A 20,639-nucleotide genomic window follows, 5' to 3' on the forward strand; every position below is an offset into this window, starting at 1 on the left:
ATATACTTTTTTATATTCAAAAGTGAGGGATTGCATCCAAATTGTGCATGTTATGCCTTTATGTGATAAAATAGCCAGTGAAACAGAAAACAAGTGGATCCCATATATAACAGACATTAAAAACAAACATAAATAGACATCAGTATAAAATAACGCTTTACCACATTTGTGTCCATGTGCATCAGGAACTGATGACATTTTCTGTGGCATTAAATGTCACAAAGTGGCAGTTAAAGAGGCAAAGGAAAAGTTTGGTTCAAGAGACCTATATCAGTCCTTTTTCTCGGCGATCACAAAATTGCAGGCAAGGTGCCTGGCCATATTTACCTGGAATAGACAGCGACGCGCCACAAAGGAATGATATCATTTACCACTGTCGTATCATTTAAACTGGGAAATCGCGCGTGTGTACTTTCCCCTCTTTGGGCTGTGTATGGGGTGGATGCCAACGTGTCTATATAGGTGTGTCTGATATGATTGCAATTACCGGTAATTTACCTGTTGTGGCATGATTCCTGCAGGGAAGCTAGGAGCCACCGATCATTTACATTTATGTGTGTGTATGTATGTATGTATATATATATATATATATATATATATATATATATATATATATACATGCACATATGACTACCTGTCGCAATAACAACTGTTTACCTGTGTGGTATATGAATCATTATTTACATGATTTTTTTTTTTATTTTCTCGCAAGAAATTATTGCTGATGGATTTGATTTTCCCACTGATCATTTGCTTGTTATATACAGCTCTTACCTTTGGTCTTTAGATGTGTTTGTCTGTAGTACGTGTTTGTCTAGCACATGTTTGTCTGTAGTACATGTTTGTCACCTTGTCTGATGTACATGTGTGTGTCTCTTTCTCTTTGTAGTGTGTGTCTCTCTTTCTCTGTCTTTGTCCATCGAGTTACATGTAAAGTGTAATATGGAACGCTCAGAAGGTTTACGGAGATGTTTTCTGTCCTACCCACTAGATGTCTCCACTTTTATCCTTGGAACAACTGGCATATCTTGATTCCCATTCTTTAATTTATTTGATTGTTATTTAAACAGTCTATATGTCATAGTCAAGAGTTTTTCATGTATAGAATAGTACTGAGTTTTATGAGTGGAGAATTTAACCGAAGTGACCAGTGTGAACCAGTGAACTTTGACCTTTGAAGTTACTGAGGTCAAATGTCAGGACGTGCAGGTTGTAGGGCCTCACTGGTTTAAATCTACAATTCCGAGGGTCATTCTACAAGTGAAAAATTTACAGGTACAAGTACATTGTTTGAATACAGTAAGTAGTATGGTGCCCAGTAGGCACAACGATTCTCAAGTACATTGTTTGAATACAGTAAGTAGTACGATGCTAAATAGGCACAACAGTTCTCAAGTACATTGTTTGAATACAGTAAGTAGTACAATGCTAAATAGGCACAACAATTCCCAAGTAAATTGTTTGAATACAGTAAGTAGTACAATGCTAAATAGGCACAACAGTTCTCAGGTACATTGTTTGAATACAGTAAGTAGTACAATGCTAAATAGGCACAACAATTCCCAAGTAAATTGTTTGAATACAGTAAGTAGTACAATGCTAAATAGGCACAACAATTCCCAAGTAAATTGTTTGAATACAGTAAGTAGTACAATGCTAAATAGGCACAACAATTCCCAAGTAAATTGTTTGAATACAGTAAGTAGTACAATGCTAAATAGGCACAACAATTCCCAAGTACATTGTTTGAATACAGTAAGTAGTATGGTGCTAAATAGGCACAACACGCAACCATTTTTCCACTCATCGTTTGAAGACATGTTGGGAGCATAGTTCCCTTCTGAGACTTTCTTATTACTATTTTGGCTCGTACACATTTTAAACCAAAAGGCTCTACCATAATTTCTTAGATTCTAGGAACATAAAATTGCAAATGGAGTTAAATGAAGATGTTGCTAACATGAATAATTTTTTGACACATTACGGTTCAGCTATTATTCAGTTGTTATGAGGTTTTGTGAAAAAAGTAATTGAAGGGTTTAAGCATAGATTTATCAACGCTAGCAGAGGCTGTCAACCTTTCACTGTGTTGTTCTCCACTTTGACAGCATGTTTTTGACTAGGGTAGTTACATAAATGATCAACCTGCGGATGGTCGTAGGTTTCCTCCGTCCATAATGCTAGTCGCCGTCGTTTAAGTGAAATATTTTTGAGTACAATGTATAATACCAGTCAAATAGACAAGTAAATACATAAATGATGCTTCCAAGTTTTATGTTCTTCAAGCAGAGCCTGTTGGATATTTCAAACTTGCAAAATGTTGTGCAAAAGCTTTGTCCTTTCTCACTTTTTTTTTCTCTCTGTGTTCTCTCAATCCCAGACATGGCCTAATCAATGTTATTTCCAACTCATTTGTGTTTGTCTCAGTGTTCACCATAGCCATATTGTCAACAGCCTACTTCAGATATTTTCCATGGTTCTAAGTTGTAATCCCTATTACATAGTTCCCTTGATCATATTGAATTCCATTCAATTTTAGTTAATGATAATCATAAATTTGGTTGTATAGCTACACGAAAAATTACAAACCAGAATAAATGGCGAGCAGGTGTGTATTAAGACTCTCCTTGTAAAGTGAAAACTTGTTGGAGTCTCTGTTAATCATTTTTGTGAAACTGTATGTCTGAGTACATTTTGAAAATGTTCTTTGTTTGATCTGAATATCATTAAGTGTATTGTTTACTCTTTGATGTGCATTTCCTAGGTATAATGTTGACAACCTACACTTGACATCAAAATGTACAATTGTATGTCAGACGTTACTGTTTTGTGTGATGTTGTACTTTCAGGTTGTCTCTGAAAATGTCACTTCTTTCTTCTTTATTTCCTTTACATATAATGTCACCCTTTGTGAAATTTCTTCTCTATTACATCTGTATTTGTCAAACTACTGTATTTATCTCTTCAAACTTTCTGCCTTTTTTCACTTTCACACAATAGATGTCTTAGATGTACCACAAAGCGTTTCTGACAGCCACTGTGGACAACTTGACAAAACCCTGCGTTAACACCATCCTAAAATAGTGTCCGCTTTATACTGCCTTTGTTGAAACATTATCATCTTATTTTCCCCATAAATGGTACCAAGGAAGAGACAAATCACGTGCTCCAGAATTTCAAATTTGAATCACACTATCCTGCATTTGATTGGTCAAGCCCAGACATGAAGACTGACAATAGGCATTTTATTGAATGTCATTGGTGTAATTAAAATTTCCTTCCACATGAAGATGCCACCAAAAAAAGGACAATTTAAGCCTAATTATACATCGATCCAGCACTGGAAGCTAGATGCAGAATTGTCAGCCATTTTAGCAGATGTTAAATGTGTAGTTGGTGGTCAGGTTATAGTAAAAAGAACAATGTTTGTAGCTCTACCTGAAAGGATACATGAAAATTTACTATAAAAGGAAGAGTATGGTTTTAAGGAACATATTTTATATTTCTTAATTTTTATTACCCCTCTATTTTATGCATATTTTCTATCAATGTTCTGAGTTATTAGAAAATGATGTCAATGATGAACGCACTGGAAATGCGGGACCAACCTAGCGCCCCTAATTCGGCTCTCACCCCAACAAAGTTGGTCTGACACCTATCACTACTGACGTCACATCTGGCTATTTAATTTCCAGACTGACTGATGGGGCCTTTCAAAAACTGTAGTTTAGAGCCAGTTTACATCTCAAAAAGAAAGCTGATTTTTATGTATGTTAGGTCACATCATGTACTGCATATTAAGAAAAAAACCCACGTGCTCATGTATCCTTTAATTGAATAACTTTGTTTGTGTCTTCAACTTTCTGTCTGTATTTCTGTGACTTTGAGCTTCAAATCTGCCTTTGTCTTGGTACCATTGTCTGATATTTGATCCCCATCTCTGTGTGTTGAAACCTGCAAAAGTTTTATCTCAAGAAGTTCATGCACTTTATCACCTTTGACCACTATGCACCCACGAGCAGTTGTTCCTACTGGTTTGGCTTCAAACATCCTGGTTTGGCTTCAAACATCCTGGTTTGGCTTCAAACATGCTGTTCCCCAAACATTCCTGAATATTTAATATTTTGCTTTAGTGTTTCACATGGTTGCCATGGTGATCGACTGAACCACTTGTATTTTGAACCTCATTGGTCTTTTATGCCTTTGACCTTGTAATACATGAATTATTAGGCACAAATGAATGAACAAACAACCAAACACAATTTCTTGACAATAATAATTATGGTAAATGTCATGTTTATTGGTTTTATCAAGAGGAATTTCTTTTTCTTTTTTTGGTTGCATTAAACATTAAGTACAGTTTTGGTTGGTAAATGATATTTGGTAACAACAGGAGTTCTTCAGTAGATTGCTCCTAATTGATGCTTGTGATTCACCTGAGGTGAGCCTGTAGAATATTAGAAAATTGCTCATAGACTGTTATCGCTCTGGTATGTGCGCATCCACAGACCATTCTGCATCTTCGTTCCTCAGCAGACAATATGACTGATCAGTATTACAGGGCCAAGTTGATTTTTGTATCAGATACATGCATTACATTTGACAGCTAGCACAGCAGGACAAGAAGTCATCTAGGGTTTACTCTATTTCTTCTAATTTTTGGGAAATCGGGTCTGCTCATTTTAGCCAGTGTATATGTGATTGTAGCAGGAATATTGAGTTTTTTTTTTCTCACATGGTTAGACCATCTAATGGACAACGTCCTTGTTTCTTTACTTTTCCAAAATGTTGATAAAGAAATGTAATATTCTACTTTCAACTCTACTAAAATCTGTCCCAAAAATTTGAACAGTTAGGATACAAAGATGCAGGGTCAGATGTGTATGCTGGTGGAAAGATTTTAATTATAAAGCCGTAACTTCTCATTGCCACTCTTGCTATAAAACAGTGAATATTTTCTGTGAGACTCACCAGTATGATTATCTAAAGATGTGAATTAGTCAAATACTTGAAGATCAAATGTGGTATCAAAGTCATCATTGTATGGACAGTCATTGCCTGTGAGAATAAGTTCATTCTTATTTTTTTTTTTTTGGTCTTCATGAAATGAATTTTGTATGGTAGTAATCCATGTTTTGCTTCATTCAAGTTTTCAGGTTTTGGTGAAAGTTTTTTTATTTTGGTGGAGAATTGTTTGAAGTGAACTCGATGACTATTAAACAAAATGAACATTAATATTTGGTGGGGGAGGGGGGGAGTATTTAATAATAAATTTGTCTCAGTATGTATTTTGATATAAAATTTTTACAACTCCTTCATTATTTCATCAGATATTGTATGAAACATACCAAAGCGTTTTAAAATTTTTGGAACAGTCCAATCAAAATTATTGTCACAGTTTAATGGGACTGACTCTATTTTGTGCTCTGTGATATGATTGGCTGTCGGTCTCTGCAGGTGGTGGAGGAACTGGCAAGTCTTTTAGACATGGACAAAGCTCAGTTGGAGAAGACGGTGCATGAATGTCGTTGTGACGAGATCTCAGCCATGTTTAATATGATGTTACAGCGCAAAAGGATTGAGGGAGGTAAAAACAAAAAGAAGAAAGAAATAAACCTATGTTTATTTACTCGGGTGACTTTTTTTGACCTAATTATTTCTATGTGAGGGAACAAATGAAAAGTATGTTGTGAAATTATAGGTGATAAACTCTTACTTTTTACTTTCTGATTTGTGTTTACCACCATCTGTCATTGATACTATAAGTGAAAGGTTCAAGTGAGCAATAGCTCATAAATTTGTGAAATTAATCATAAGCTGTAAGTAAATAAAACAAACAAACCAAGTGAGAAATATTTGTTTTAATTTCCAATTGAAATCTCTTGTGCCCATTTACTCCCCAAACAGATGTTTCATCTTTAAAAGCTTAATCCTCCTCTGATTCCGATTTAATCCTCAGGTGCCTGTATAGACAACCTTTCAGTGGTATAGACAACCTTTCAGTCTGGTATAGACAACCTTTCAGTGGTATAGACAACCTTTCAGTCTGGTATACACATCCTCTCAGTGGTGTACACAACCTGTCTGTGGTATACACAACCTGTCTGTGGTATACACAACCTTTCAATGATTTACATAATCTTTCTCTGATTTACATAATCTTTCAATGGTTTCCAGGTTTGTTTGACATTGACCACACCCTAGAACAGAAAACAGAAAGCAGACCAAGAAGTCGGTCCCGTCAGCGAGCGAAATCAGCTGGTAGAAACCCCAAAACGAAAGGAAGCATGAAACAAAAAGGTATTTTGTCACAAAAACAGCAGATGCAATGTATTCATCTCTGTACATCCATCAAGATTTATGCATATCTTCTCTTCTCTTGTTGGTCTAAATGGTTAATGTTTTCTCTAAAACTGAGAAAAGTCTGTTAATGTTCAAATAATTCTGTAAAGTGTTTTGAATGTCGTCTTCAGGCCTTTTACTTGTGAACAGAAGAAGAAAAAACTGAACTATATCTGATCGTATTATAAACATTTACAACATGCAGTGTAAAAGGGTTGAGGAAATTGGAGATCTTCTTAAGGTTAACAAAGCAGTCTAAAAACTGTTGCATAGGATACATGACATTTTGTATGTGGTATTTATTGTGAAACAGTCACCAAACACACATTACAGACTATTACAAGAAAGGTAACACTTAGGAACTGTTTTGTTAAATTCTGGACAGATATGCTATATTGCACGCAAAAAAGTGACTGTTCTGTCGATTGAATATTAAATATTAATGATATGACTTCAAAAGCCAGTCGGGGCCTCCGTGGCTCAGTCGGTTAAAGCGCTAGCGCAGCGTAATGACCCAGGAGTCTCTCACCAATGCGGTCGCTGTGAGTTCAAGTCCAGCTCATGCTGGCTTCCTCTCCGGCCGTACGTGAGAAGGTCTGTCAGCAACCTGCAGATGGTCGTGGGTTTCCTCCGGGCTGTGCCCGGTTTCCACCCACCATAATGCTGGCCGCCGTCGTATAAGTGAAATATTCTTGAGTACGGCGTAAAACACCAATCAAAAAAAAAAAAAAAAAAAATCAAAAGCCAGTCTTGGCTTCCGTGACTCAGTTGGTTAGTGCGCTAGCACAGCGTAATGACCCAGGAGTCTCTCACCAATGCGGTCGCTGTGAGTTCAAGTCCAGCTCATGCTGGCTTCCTCTCTGGCCGTATGTGGGAAGGTCCTCCAGCAACCTGCGGATGGTCGTGGGTTTCCACCGGGGTCTGCCCGGTTTCCACCCACCAAAATGCCGGCCGCCGTCGTATAAGTGAAATATCATTGAGTACGGCGTAAAACACCAATCAAATAAATAAATAAATAAATTAAAAGCCAGTCAGTTATTGTAAGGTAGTTTACCTGCTTGTTTGCCTTGTGACCCTTGCCAGGCTGTGAGACTCTGCTGTATTTTACCCTTGTCCGTGTATTTGCATAATTCCTGTTATTCTCAAGCTGCATTCCCACGGGGCATAATTCCCCAATCGCACACCTCAGCACTAAGGAATCGTAAGGGTGGGTGTGTTGGGGTGATGGAGTTTATCCAATATATATGATTTATGGGCTGGGAAGCTTCCAGTGTATGGCCAAAGCAATTACCAAAATGGATTATGGTGTTTGATGTCCCATGTTCCCAAGATGGATTATGGATTTTATGTCCCATGTTCCCAAGACGGGTTATGGCTTTTGTATCTCATATTCCCAAGATGGGTTAAGGCTTTTGATATCCCATGTTCCCAAGATGGGTTACTGCTGTTATGTCTCATGTTCCTAAGATTGGCTATGGCTTGTACATGTATGTCCCTTTTTCCCAAGATGGGTTATGGCTCTTATGTCCCATGTTCCCAAGATGGGTTATGGCTCTTATGTCCCATGTTCACAAGATGGGTTATGGTTTTTGTGTACCATGTTCCCAAAATGGGTTAGGGCTTTGATGTCCGGTGTTCCCAAGATGGGCCATGGCTTGTATGTCCCATGTTCCCAAGATGGGTTGTGGCTCTTATGTCCCATGTTCACAAGATGGGTTATGGCTCTTATGTCCCATGTTCACAAGATGGGTTATGGTTTTTGTGTGCCATGTTCCCAAAATGGGTTAGGGCTTTGATGTCCGGTGTTCCCAAGATGGGCCATGGCTTGTATGTCCTATGTTCCCAAGATGGGTTATGGCTCTTATGTCCCGTGTTCCCAAGATGGGTTATGGCTCTTATGTCCCATGTTCCCAAGATGGGTTATGGTTTTTGTGTGCCATGTTCCCAAAATGGGTTAGGGCTTTGATGTCTGGTGTTCACAAGATGTGTTACGTTACAGCTTTTATGTTCCATGTTCCCAAGGTGGATTATGGGTTCTCTATCCCATGTTGACAAGATGGGTTATGGCTCTTATGTCCCATGTTCCCAAGATAAACCTCATGATGCCAATCTGCCCATTATAAGTTTTGAAATCCATCCAGTGCATTGTGATATGTTACAAGTTGCCATTTCTTGTAAGATCAGTTTGGGACCTTGCTCCTTCATCTCCCAAATGTATATTGAAACATACAGCAAATGGTTCATCTGGAAAGAAACAAGATACAAGGCTGGCTTATTCATAAATTAAATTTAAGAGAGATGGGATGATCGGGGTGGGGGATGGAGAAACTTTGCGTTTTCCATTTGCCCCAGAGTGAGGCGTCCTGATCAAACTCGAGCTGCTGCCTGTCTTGTAGCCACTTTGCATGAGAGTGTCTTCAAACATTGGGATGTTATATTGATACATGTGTGGAATGCTGTAGCTCTGATTAAACATTTTAATCAGGATAACTGAAAAGAGTAATGCAACTCTTTAATCAAGTTAAGCCAGATCCTTGCATAGGTTCATATGATGGTATCCAGTGTATACTAAATGAATGAGGGTAACAGAATTGTTATTTAGACGCATGTTATCGTTTCATACTGAAGAATATCTTTTTTTTTTTGTTTTTTTGTTTTTTTTGCTATGTGGTTGACTAACTTTATTTGGCTTGAAAGACAAATGCCTGTATAGGTCTTTGTAAACTTCATGGCTAATTTATCCCATTGAATTTAAAACAACTTTTGAGTCTAATGTACGATTATTTCTCAACCTTGATTTTCAACTACATGTACATTTCTGGTTTTCCTTACTTCAGCTTTTAGCTGAAAAGACAAAATTTTGATTATCATTGCATTTGTAAAAACACGCAGAAAGGTTGAGGATTCAAGTACATTTTCTAATGTTGCAAAAGTCAAAAGGTTGGGCAAGGCTTTGGTTTTTGTGGCACTTTGGTATGACAAGATGTGTGTGTGTGCGTATGTGTGTGTCTGGGTATATGGTGGCGTTCCTTCCTCATCCTCCTTTGCATGGGAAACTCGCTGAGCTTGGTGCATGATTCTGACAGTTGTCTCTCTCCCCTCCTTACCCCTGTAACAGCCTCTCAAGGGAAGACCTTAAATGCGCATAATCCTACAAATGAGCAAAATGATACTGAAGGTGAGAAGCATGATCAGTCCACGACCAGTGCCAGCTTCGACCTCCTCGCCTTATGCAGCACCCCCTCCTGGCTGGGACCTGAGCGCCGGCGTTCCAGACGCAGATCACGTGCCCCTCCATCCAGCCCCACGGTAAGTACAACATATTGTATCAATGTGAGGTTGAATCTAGGCATCATAACTGCAGACCTCAAAGTCTGCAGACTAGGGATCAAACCCGATTTGGGTTATACCGAAAACATTTAAAAGTGGTACTTATTGCTGTCTTGCTTGGTGGTCTTAAACAGAACTGTTTGGTCCAGTGTCAATATAGTGTGACTGGATGGGGTGTCATATCTAGTGTCTTTGACATGGTATTTCACTGGCGGCATGAACTCAACCCCCCCACAAAAAGACTCAGAATATGTACACATACCTAATGGCTCCTCATCGTCATATGACTGAAAAAGTATATATATACATATGTAAACTGCGGACCTTAAGGTACATCAGTTATCAACTGTAATGGTTGTTCCAGATGCAAGACCAATTTGCAAAACAATTGTATGAGTGAAATATTCTTGAGTACAGGGGTGTATGTACATGTACATTCCTTACTTTCATTGAAGTGTCTGAACATTTCTTCTGAAATAGTACTTTCATGGGAAAAAAAAACAGTTTCCAGTTTTGCCAATTTTCATCCACCCATAAACCTGCCAAGTTAAGCAGGCAATGAAATTAATATTTCAAGAATCAACCAAGTATAAATGTATAGTGGATTTGATAATATTTTTGAAGAAAAAAGGCTACATTTATGGTGACAGAGTGAAGAAAATTCTGTATCAGAAAAGTCAAATTTTGATTGGTTTATTTTTCAGCCGTATGCAGAGGTTGGAGCAACCGGTACCTTGGCCAATGCTGTGTCCGGATTAGGTGCAGCAATGGCCCATGGACAGGAAAACTACAAACATAATCACCTGAACCTAGAATCAACTAATTCTTTATCATTAACTGTGCCCGATAGACTTCCAGTGCCTCATAATACTGAAGTGAGTCACGAAGACTCGCACTTCTTTCGCAGACGTGGGAGTCGTCACAGCCGTGAAAACTCTCTGAAGGTTCCCAGTCGGGAAGGTTCAATGAAGCGAATACATTACAGACATTCGGACAAGAGGCCCAGTTCATGTGGTCCTTCTGTGAGACGACGTGCCTCGAGCTTACGGAAAGCTAATTCTGTGGACACAGAACCCGAGATTGCTGTGTCCATATCTGTAACTGCTCCCTCACCCACTCCCAATTCCCCCAAAAGCATCCCAAAGACTGAAGAGCAGCGGCAGAGCCCCATTCCGAGGCCTGTCCAGCTAGGACTAAAAGAGTGTTACACTGTTCAGCCCAATACAAAATTGACTGTGAAATCTTCCAGTGTTGTCCCGCCGCAGAATGGCCCACAGACTTCAGTGCAAATTCAGCTTTCAGATTACTCTAACCCCTGCTCAATTACTGCTTTAGACTATGATCCAGAGTCTAATTCCCGCGAAGCTTTAATCAAGGCAGACTCGTCTACCAGCTCAAAACACAGGCATAACAATCCCAGCACAGGGAACGCTGTAGGAAAGATCTTGCAATCAGTGGTAAACCCAGTTTTAGCGGAGAGTGTTAGCAGCATTAAACCCCCGGTTGACCAAGTTGTGCGACCAAAAGAGATGCCGTTTGTTCTGAAGGATTCCCCATGCCTCTCCAGGAGAACTTGTGTGCCCCCTATCGCATGCGTGTCCCCGACATACGACTTACCTGATGACCCTCTCACCTCTCCTTACAGCTCCCGGCTTCACAGCAATTTGAGCTCCAGCTCTTCTGACTCTTTGCTAGAATCTATGCAAATAAATAAGCTAGCAAGCCTGTGCGACAAGGACACACCCGAGATCTCCACCTTGAGCACGGACCTCTTCTCACGGGCGGGCAGCGAAGATCTAGCAATGCTTAGCCCATTGTCCCTCGATGGCAGGGACTTCCCAGACGGATCTTCTGCATCAAAGGGTGATAGCAAATTGTTCTTAAATGTTAAGGATAGCCAAGACAGAGTGTGCAATTCAGGGAAATTTGCCACAAGAGGTAATCCAGTGCTGGAGCCTGCAAGCTGTGCTAAGGTATGCAATAGTACTATAACAACTCAAAACTTTTCTTTATGCAAAAATGATAATGCCAGTGTGCCATGCGACCCAAGTCCCGCTGCAGGCCAGCACAAGAACAGTGTACAGCCATCAGGGGAGAAAACTAGATCCTCAGAAGCAAACAGCGGGCGAAACTCGCGGGGCTCCAACAGATCCAGAAATAGCCATGCTGGTAAAGTCATCAAACGCAACAGCATGCAATCGCTTCAGACTCCTTCAACTCCGACGAGGCCATTATTGCGAACTCCCATTGCGCGAGTTGAGAGTTTCCATAGTGATGACTTCGAAGAGTATCAGTCGGATGATACTCCTGTGTTAAGAACTCCCACCCCACAAACTCCAACAGTGTCAAAATTACCCGGTCAAGGGCTTGTTAAAAAATCAAAGGAATCTGTACTAAGCAAATTATCTGGTCGCTGTGGCAAGGATGCAAACCGTGTGAAAGGGCAAGATACATTATTGAGGTAAGGAATACGTTTGAGATATAAACCAGTTGTGATCTACACAGGCAGGCATTGGACTATTTACAGTAAGAAAAGGAAAATTATATGAATGCCTGTTTTGAAGATTGCAAATCGACCACTGAAAACTACTTTTTGTATACCCTTACTTCTATTCTTAATCATTTTTAGTCGGAATTTGATGCTTTCGAATCTTGAGTACTGAGATGATATTTGAGACGGTCCTTTCAGTGGACTACAGTTTGGCAATCTTCATGTGATTATTAATTTTTCTTGCATATAATAGATGCTGGTTTGACATAAAATATTCTCTTCGTAAGCTCTGAAAGCTTGGAATTCATTCATTATTCTATTAATACGAAAAGTTTCAGCGGCCAGTGTGGAAATCTATGAGTTTTACTTTTATTTCTCAGCAAGCTTGGGTATAAAGTTTTCCACAATGTTTAAAACCTCTGCGCCAACTTCACAAAACTTGGTGAATCAACTTTTCAGATTTTTGGGAGGTGGTGGGGGGGGGGGGTGCTATATGGTGTCTGTTTTGCATACTTGTCCAAGTTGGTGGGCGAGATGCAACTTGAAAGGTTCCAAATCTGTGCGAGATAAATGACCCGTTGGCTCTGTCAGTATCATTCAGTTTTTATTCAGTCTGTTAGTACAGTAAACAGCACTTGCTCTTTATGTAGTCTGACATGAAGGTCAGAGGAGATTTATCTTCCACCAAATCCAGAAATGGCATACACAGTGCTGGTGAAAAATTTGTTTGCCACATGTGGAGAAAGTTCATCCTATACTTGCTGGTGGTGTATGAGTGCAGTAGTCTTTCAAACCTTGTTATTAGAAAAAACTGCATTAAATCAGGTCTTGTCTCTGTTGGGCCTAAAGGTTATGAAATTTCATTTCTAACATTACTGACCTATTACCGTTTTCTTTTCTGTTAAATTCTCTAGGAATTTACCATTCCACAGAATATGACAGCTGATTAAGTTAGTCAACTATGAAGGTTCAATCCTCTGCCCTTTTTCCTCCCACCACAATGCTGGCCACCATCGTATAATTGAAATATTCTTGAGTACAGCATGAAACAGTAATCAAAGAAATACATAAATAAGGTTGATCCACCCAAGTTCTGGCATATGATGTGAATAAATTCATTATTTAATGCTAAAATTAAGAAGTTGTTTGTTTGGGGTAACAAGATCAATGGTGAACTTTTGAGAATTACATTTGAAAGTTTTTCTAGAGATTATTTATTATAAGAGTTTTCCCTCAGAAGACCTAATTTAATAATTAAATCAATTTTCAAGTCAATTAATATATTTATGTTTAGGATTTGTTGAATAGTATTTTAACTGCACAAGCCTTAAAAGAAAACACTGTGAAAGAACAAATTTTCAAAAGTTAATATGCTGAATTTATTTTTAAAAACATTGGTAGAATGGCTTCACAGTGTGTAGGTATGGCTAGCTATTTTAATTTATTCCCTGAGTAGGAGATTTAGCATTAATTGATGCATGATGTAAAGAACTGTGAAAAGAACGGATCATATTGGCTTCACAGTGTGTAGGTATGGCTAGCTATTTTAATTTATTCCCTGAGTAGGAGATTTAGCATTAATTGATGCATGATGTAAAGAACTGTGAAAAGAACGGATCATATTGGCTTCACAGTGTGTAGGTATGGCTAGCTATTTTAATTTATTCCCTGAGTAGGAGATTTAGCATTAATTAATGCATGATGTAAAGAACTGTGAAAAGAACGGGTCATACCATTGAATTTGTGTGTTGAAATTCATCACCTGTTGTAATTAAGATGGCTTCCTATGAGGTAAGCATGGTGACTTGAAAGAAATACAGATTATGTTTTAAACATTGACAGATTTTGTGTGCCTAAAATTGAATTCATGTGCAGTGGAATTTACTGCTTTACCAGTAGACTTAATTTTCTGTCTGAAAGCCGAAAAAATGTTGTAAATAATGTGGACCTCATAAAACTCCTTCCCGCCTGTATCAAGACAGTCCAAAGCTGTGAACTCTTTTGCTCTTTGCTTTATTACCTCACAGTAATCGATGTACATGTGCTCATAAAACATGTATGAAGTATATATGCACTGCAATGTCACAGAAGAAAACAGTGCATTCTTAACTGTTTGTTGATAACCTGGACTGTCTGTGCAGTTCGTCCCCGAGTCTCCCATTGTATCATAATGATTTCTTTCGTTTGTCTGAAATTCATGTGTTATTCTTGACAATCATATACTTGTGTCTATGTCCCGGGACTGACGGAGCCCAATTCCCTAAAACAAGTGGAATAAATACTTACCTGTTTTATTGTTCAGGTTGTGGATTGTATTGTTTTATTCGCTATGATCACCCTTGCAGATTGGAGCAGGCATCACAGAAATCTTTGCTGGAATCTGCTGGCAGTGAATTTAGTGAGAGACAAGATGGCAGCACCGAGAAACTTACCACCTCCAACAAAATACATCCTAAAGGTAAAAGTGGTCATCTGTAATATGTCAATCTTTACCAAACCTAAAGACCTTCAGCATTTGTTTGGTAGCTTTCAGATGAATTTTTACATCTCCGACAAAATACATCCTAAAGGTAACATTGTTGTACTATAATAAATAAATCTGTCTTGAATCTAAAGGTGTTTTGCCTTTATTGGCACGTGTACTTTTCTAATATTAAAATCCATTCAGCTCCAATGCAAACTCAGTTTTGCTCTATACTAAATAAATCAGTCCCAAACCTGAAGATCATTTTACCTTTATTGGTAGCTTTCAGATGAAAAAAAAAAAAAAACATTCTAAAGGTACATGTAACTGGTCATTGTAAATTAATATCTTTGAAAAGCTATGGAGGGTTTTGTGATACTTTAAAGAAAAGAACATATTTATACAACCAATACCTTAAATTAAAATTAAGGTTAAATAAAATATCTCAATTTTCTGCCTGAAGTGCGTGTTACTTGAGTATGTAATAGTAAGACATTGAAGGCTTAGAAGTCCCCTTTAGGCTGCCATTTTAACAGATTACATATGTCATTCTGCTTAGCTTTACCCAGTGCTATTCAGGGTATGGCATTTCAGACACATTTTGGCAGCCTACAGCCACACATTTAGACATGATATGGCTCTCCAGTACATCCGAAACTTTCCTAGACCTAAAAATCAATGATTATCAATACATACATATTTAGCTGAGACTTGAAATGCACCACAGCACGTTAATCATGTGGTAGGAGTAAAAACATTAAGCACTGTGATGTCACAATGAATATTCAAGAGGAGGAAATGATGCCTTTCATTGGACAACCCAAAAACATGGCAGGACTTTAAATGTTCCTCAAATATGCAGATTTTGTAGAAAATGATGGTGTTTAAAACCATTTTTCTTTTTTACGAAAACTTTTTAAAGTTTGTGTAGCTTTTACATTTAAGGTATGCATATAGGTTGTATAAATGTGTTCTTTTCTTTTAAGGCCCCAATAAAGTTTGAGCTAAGCTTTTAGACAATTAGTGCCATTTCCTTTTCCAGAAGAGGTAACATCAGAAAATCCGAAAGCCAGCGGTTCCAAGGGAACAAAGTCAGCCAAGAACAAGTCACAAAGTCACATTGGTAACACAATTACTACAGACAACTCCAAGCAAACGAAGCAAAAACAGGTGAGCCTCCATTAAACTTGCATTGTCTATTTTTTTTTTTATGAAATTTCTTCCAGATTGTAGTATTTGTATTTTAGCGACAAGGGGCCAATTCAACAAAGCCATTTCAGATTTAGGTTAAAGTTTGAAATATAATTTCTAAAGCTCATGGCCCTAGAAGTTAAAATTTGGACCACCTCACAAAAGTTATCCTTAAGACATTTCTTTCAAAATTTCAACTTCCTGTACCAAAAGCTCAGCATTGTGAAAATGTTTTAAATTTTGACTCAAGTCAGAATTGGCTTTGTTAGCTTTGTTCACCAAAGCAAGATAGACCATCATGGTGATCTTGCATTTGCTTCCTTGAACTCAAAGTAATGTCTTCTTCAGCTCACTATTTAAAAAGAAATCACAAACCTGCAGAAAAAAAAGAATGCCTGCTTATAAAAAAAACTGTGAGGAATTTTTTACATGACAAAGGTATTGGTTGAGTGGTTCTTCTGGAATTTTTGCTAAAAGAACCGACAGTTTGTGTTTTTATATCTGTTTAAGATGTCTACTTGTCCATTCAGGTTGTTGTGATTTGGGGCCATTCCTGAGCCTGAGTATCAAACCAGTCCCTATATTTCCATATTTTTATATTTCTGAATGTAATTTTGTTTGTGAGGTATGAGCTGCCTGGCTCATGTTTCGAGACTGTTCACAGGAGAGGACATGCTTATTGGAATTTCTCCTCCCCTAGATAGCTGTTTGCAATGCTCAGGGTCAGGGTTGACACCACAAGCTGTTACCTTGCCTGCCAAATGCGTCCATTTGTCTTCACGGCTTTATATCATTTCTATGCAGATACAAACTGGTCTCTCCCTCTCTCTCTAGCATAATGACCTGCTTGTTGCTTGTTCATCATGCTCTGTGAACAGTTCTGAAGCAAAGGAGCCTGAGTAAATTCAGGAGATTCATCTCTAAAGAGTTTTCAAGACATTTCCTGAAGAACCTTTTTTTTTGTGAATCCAAAATTGCTGATATAAATAAAAGCAGAAACGAGTTTTGCTTGCCTTATTTGTGTTAAATTCTATTATACGCAGTATTGCCCTTAAATCAGCTCTTTGCTTTTGTCAAAATGTATCGCTTTTTGTTTAGATAGAGCTCCTAGTGTTAAGGGAGAACTCCAAAACTTGCTGAAAGTTACTACAGTGATTCCTTTGAGACCATTTATCTATATGCAAATCAGAAGAAAAAACCTTGAAATGTTCCCAACAAGTTGGCATGCTCAAGTCTCTGAGATACAGTTGTAAAGGTTGACTGAAAGAACATCATGTTCATTTACCCATTATCCAAATTTCATGGAGATAATCGAGATGTTAAACTCGTAAAAGAACAGCTTTGGTCACTGTAGTAAAATTTAAAATTCATGGTATTAAAATTTTACAATTTCATAGTTGTTGTAGTGATCTTCAGCATTTTCAACTCCATTAGCTAGCTTCCCCAACCTTTATTCCAAAGACCCATGGTAGAGATTTGCAGAGTGTGTAGTAAATATTGCTATCTGTGTATACTTGTACATTTAAAAAGAAGAAAGCCTATGTCATGAACAAGTAAATTTAATTTATTTTTTACTTGGCTACGTGCATATTACTTTCATATATAACAATATTGTTTTTTGAAGGCTGATTGTCTATGCCATTTGCTTTCATCTAGTTTGCGTTAATGTCATATCCTTGCTGCAGTTATTTTCAATGTACCGCAGGAAGGTTATGAGAATTTTACCTCTTTCGTTTACTGTATTAAGTTGTTGTTGATATTATTATTAATATAACATTTCCAAACAAGTGAATTTAATAGAAAGTCATCAACAACTTGCCTGATATTTATTGTGATTAATGTCCTTTATTTTACAAAATAATGCCTGTAGTATATGTGGTAAAGATGGTTGAGACATTTAACTGTTTCCTGTACAAGTAGAACTAGATAACAAAACTGTAGTCAAAATCCTCCCATTAGCAGAAGTGATTGTTTATTGTATTTCCCCATATTCCATGCAAAACAGTCCTTGGTCCACTAAGCACTGCAGGTAAATAATTCTATTATCTACAGGAAACTTCTGTTTGCATGTCCTTCTGTCTGTCCGTCCGTCCATCTGTATGCGCGCATGCTCTCATTATTCACAAAAGGTTGGTTTTGGGTTGCCTGCTGGCAAGGAATGTGTCTTCATACAAGCTCAATCCTATCTTATTGTCTTTTGCATCCTTCTCTGCCTCTTGGATTTATACTGGCATCTTGGCCCAGGCAAACAAGCATTGGGTTTTAACTGCTCACCAGTTTTGCATCTAGCTGGCATGTTCCTGTATATCTTCACCTTCAATCTGCAGGACTACTGGGATCTTTGGGATCTCTTAGCTTTTATTGGTGGGAGGTCTGAGTCTAAATACTCTGCAATCCATTTACTATTTGTCCTTCCCTGAAATACGCAGTTGCTACGTACACCTGTAGTTGTTTTTAGAAAGAGCTCAGAATGGCTGTTGCCCAAAAAATGATTTTGAAGAAGGTCTCTGTTGAAAAAAAAACTGGCAGGCCTTTTGTGATTCTTTTCACTCTTCTGTCTGCAGAATTCCACTCAGCAGAAAACCCAGCAGCTCAATGCTCAGGAAAGTAAAAAGAAGCCTGCCTTAAAGTCATCCCCTTGGAAAAGAAGCTTTGCTCATTTTCTTCGGAAAACTAAACCTTGTCGAAACATTAACAACAAAGAGGTCACGAAAGATGGCGACTTAGTCAATTGCCAACAGCAACAACAACAACAGCAACACTCTACCAATAGCAATGGCCATGCTCATAGTCCTGTGTCCAAAAGTGCTCCAGTTTGTCTGCATGATAACAGTGAGGTGGAGAGGGAGCTGGGCTGGCCTCTCTCCCTCCCTGCCCCTGTTCACAACAACATCACAGGTAAGGGGGGGGCATGCCGGGTGGTTTGGGGGTGGTGGGCGAATGTATACGCACAGTTTGCCTTCTCTCAACTGCATGGGTATGGCTCCAGTCTCCCTTCCTCTGCCTTCCAACTCTAAAACTAATCATTCATGCCTTGTTATTATTTTTTACCCAACATTTGTCATCATTCTATACTGAGATTTTTCAGGGTAACTCTATTTCTTGTCAATAAAAACTATGAAGTGAGAAGGAATCGAGAATTTTAATGGAAGCAGGATTTTTTTTAATGAAAATGATTTTTCTCGTGGTTAGAATTAAATTCTTACCTCAGCAGTTCTTAAAATGTATGTAAAAGGATAATTTTACAAATTTTGGCATTGTGTAAGCATATTGGTAGCACCCCTCATCAAATGATGTATTTTTCATGAAATAAATCATAATACTCCAGAAGGCAAAAATGGCTTTTTGAGGCATGTTTTCAATGCCTTCTGTTCGATTTGCCCTCCTCTCATGCTAATTGCTTAGGCTAGACCTAGAGTGACATTGAGGAAGGAACTATTGTTATTGTCTAGCATGACAAAGTGATAGCATACATTGACTGACTTTTAAAAAAGAAAATTTGGTTATTTGACTTCATTTAAAAGGGGAATTTCAGAAGCAAATAAAAGTAATAAGATATTATTTTGGTCCTGTAATTTACATTTCCGGAATGAGATGTCATCCAGCCCCCCAAACAAACCTCAAAACATTTTTCGAAAAAACAATTAGTAGAACTTTCCGAATCCTGCAGAATGAGTACCTTACACATGGACAAATTATACACTATATCTCAAACTCATCAATAGTCCTTAGGATACTCTTTCCTTGTGTTGCTTAGTTTTGTCCTTATTTCAGATGCCATTGAAGTGACATCCCCTGCATCTTTCCACGAGCCCACAGGTACGACAGTTCGTCTCTTTGATTTCACAAACATTCAACCAAATGTCGACTCCTCTCCGAAAGGGAAGAGCCGCTTTTTAAGCTGGCGAGGATGTGGAGAGTGTGGGAGGAGTGACACATCATCAGATGAGGTACTTTTGCCGTGTACTTCATTGATTTCTTGAACTGAGTCTCAAGGTTGCTTCCAACATTATTTCAGTCCTATCAGGATGGTGTCTCCTTGATTCTGGGCTCATATTTTTATTAAGCAACTTAAGACCCTATTTGCAAGTGCTTGCACAGTTAAACAAAGAACTCAAATTGTCCTTTAGTACATTGTTCTGTTGTAAAGAATCAGTGGGCAAATTTTGACATTCTGAAAAAAAATGTTGTTGTGGCTGTGTTCGAATTTTAACATCATTCTTAAGATACTGAACAAATATGGCCCTGGACTGTATTAATGCCCAGGCATTGTATTGTGCTGCCTCACTGGATTGTCATTCTGAAGGCGCCAGACAGCTAGCATGCGTACCTGGTCTGGTATGATTCTGCATTTTGTCATCACACCCAGTTAAGATGCATGTTTGACGTTATGAAGGCCATTTGTCCCACACTGGCCAAGCGGTTTAATAGGTTTTTCCTGTAGACAACTAACCCTTGAAACTGTTATATCCAACATTCACAAGGCAATAGCCAATGATCTTGCGCTAATACCCTACGAAGGTTATGCGCTCTTTGACATCTGCTTGAAAAGAACACAACCAGTTCAGACTGTTTATGGCTCTGCTATTGACATACAGATTCTGTGATGCAAAGTACAACTCGAAAAGGTACAGTTTTTTTTTCGGTATAAATATAACATTAATCAAACATCCTGAGGACTTCAAAATTGTTGAATATAACTTCTCTGGAGCTGACAGTTCCTGTTAAACCATCCCACAGCATGCACTATCAGGATAATGTCAGATTTTTCATATGTAGTGAGTCTGAACAGTGATATTCAAATCCGCTGCGTGATCATTG

General features: G+C 38.3%; 1 protein-coding gene across 1 annotated transcript in view; it reads left to right on the forward strand.

Moving 5' to 3' along the window:
* Positions 1–20,639, forward strand: part of LOC135470763 (uncharacterized) — a 212,583-nt gene that overhangs the window by 189,841 nt on the left and 2,103 nt on the right. The window contains exons 8-16 of the mRNA XM_064749803.1: positions 5,458–5,587; positions 6,178–6,300; positions 9,461–9,651; positions 10,377–12,133; positions 12,417–12,445; positions 14,466–14,621; positions 15,670–15,797; positions 18,383–18,716; positions 19,593–19,768. Of these exons, the coding sequence (XP_064605873.1) occupies positions 5,458–5,587; positions 6,178–6,300; positions 9,461–9,651; positions 10,377–12,133; positions 12,417–12,445; positions 14,466–14,621; positions 15,670–15,797; positions 18,383–18,716; positions 19,593–19,768 (3,024 nt within the window). The remainder of the gene's footprint in view (positions 1–5,457; positions 5,588–6,177; positions 6,301–9,460; positions 9,652–10,376; positions 12,134–12,416; positions 12,446–14,465; positions 14,622–15,669; positions 15,798–18,382; positions 18,717–19,592; positions 19,769–20,639) is intronic.

Source organism: Liolophura sinensis, chromosome 7 (assembly GCF_032854445.1).
Source record: "Liolophura sinensis isolate JHLJ2023 chromosome 7, CUHK_Ljap_v2, whole genome shotgun sequence".
Taxonomy (NCBI): Eukaryota; Metazoa; Mollusca; class Polyplacophora; order Chitonida; family Chitonidae; genus Liolophura; species Liolophura sinensis.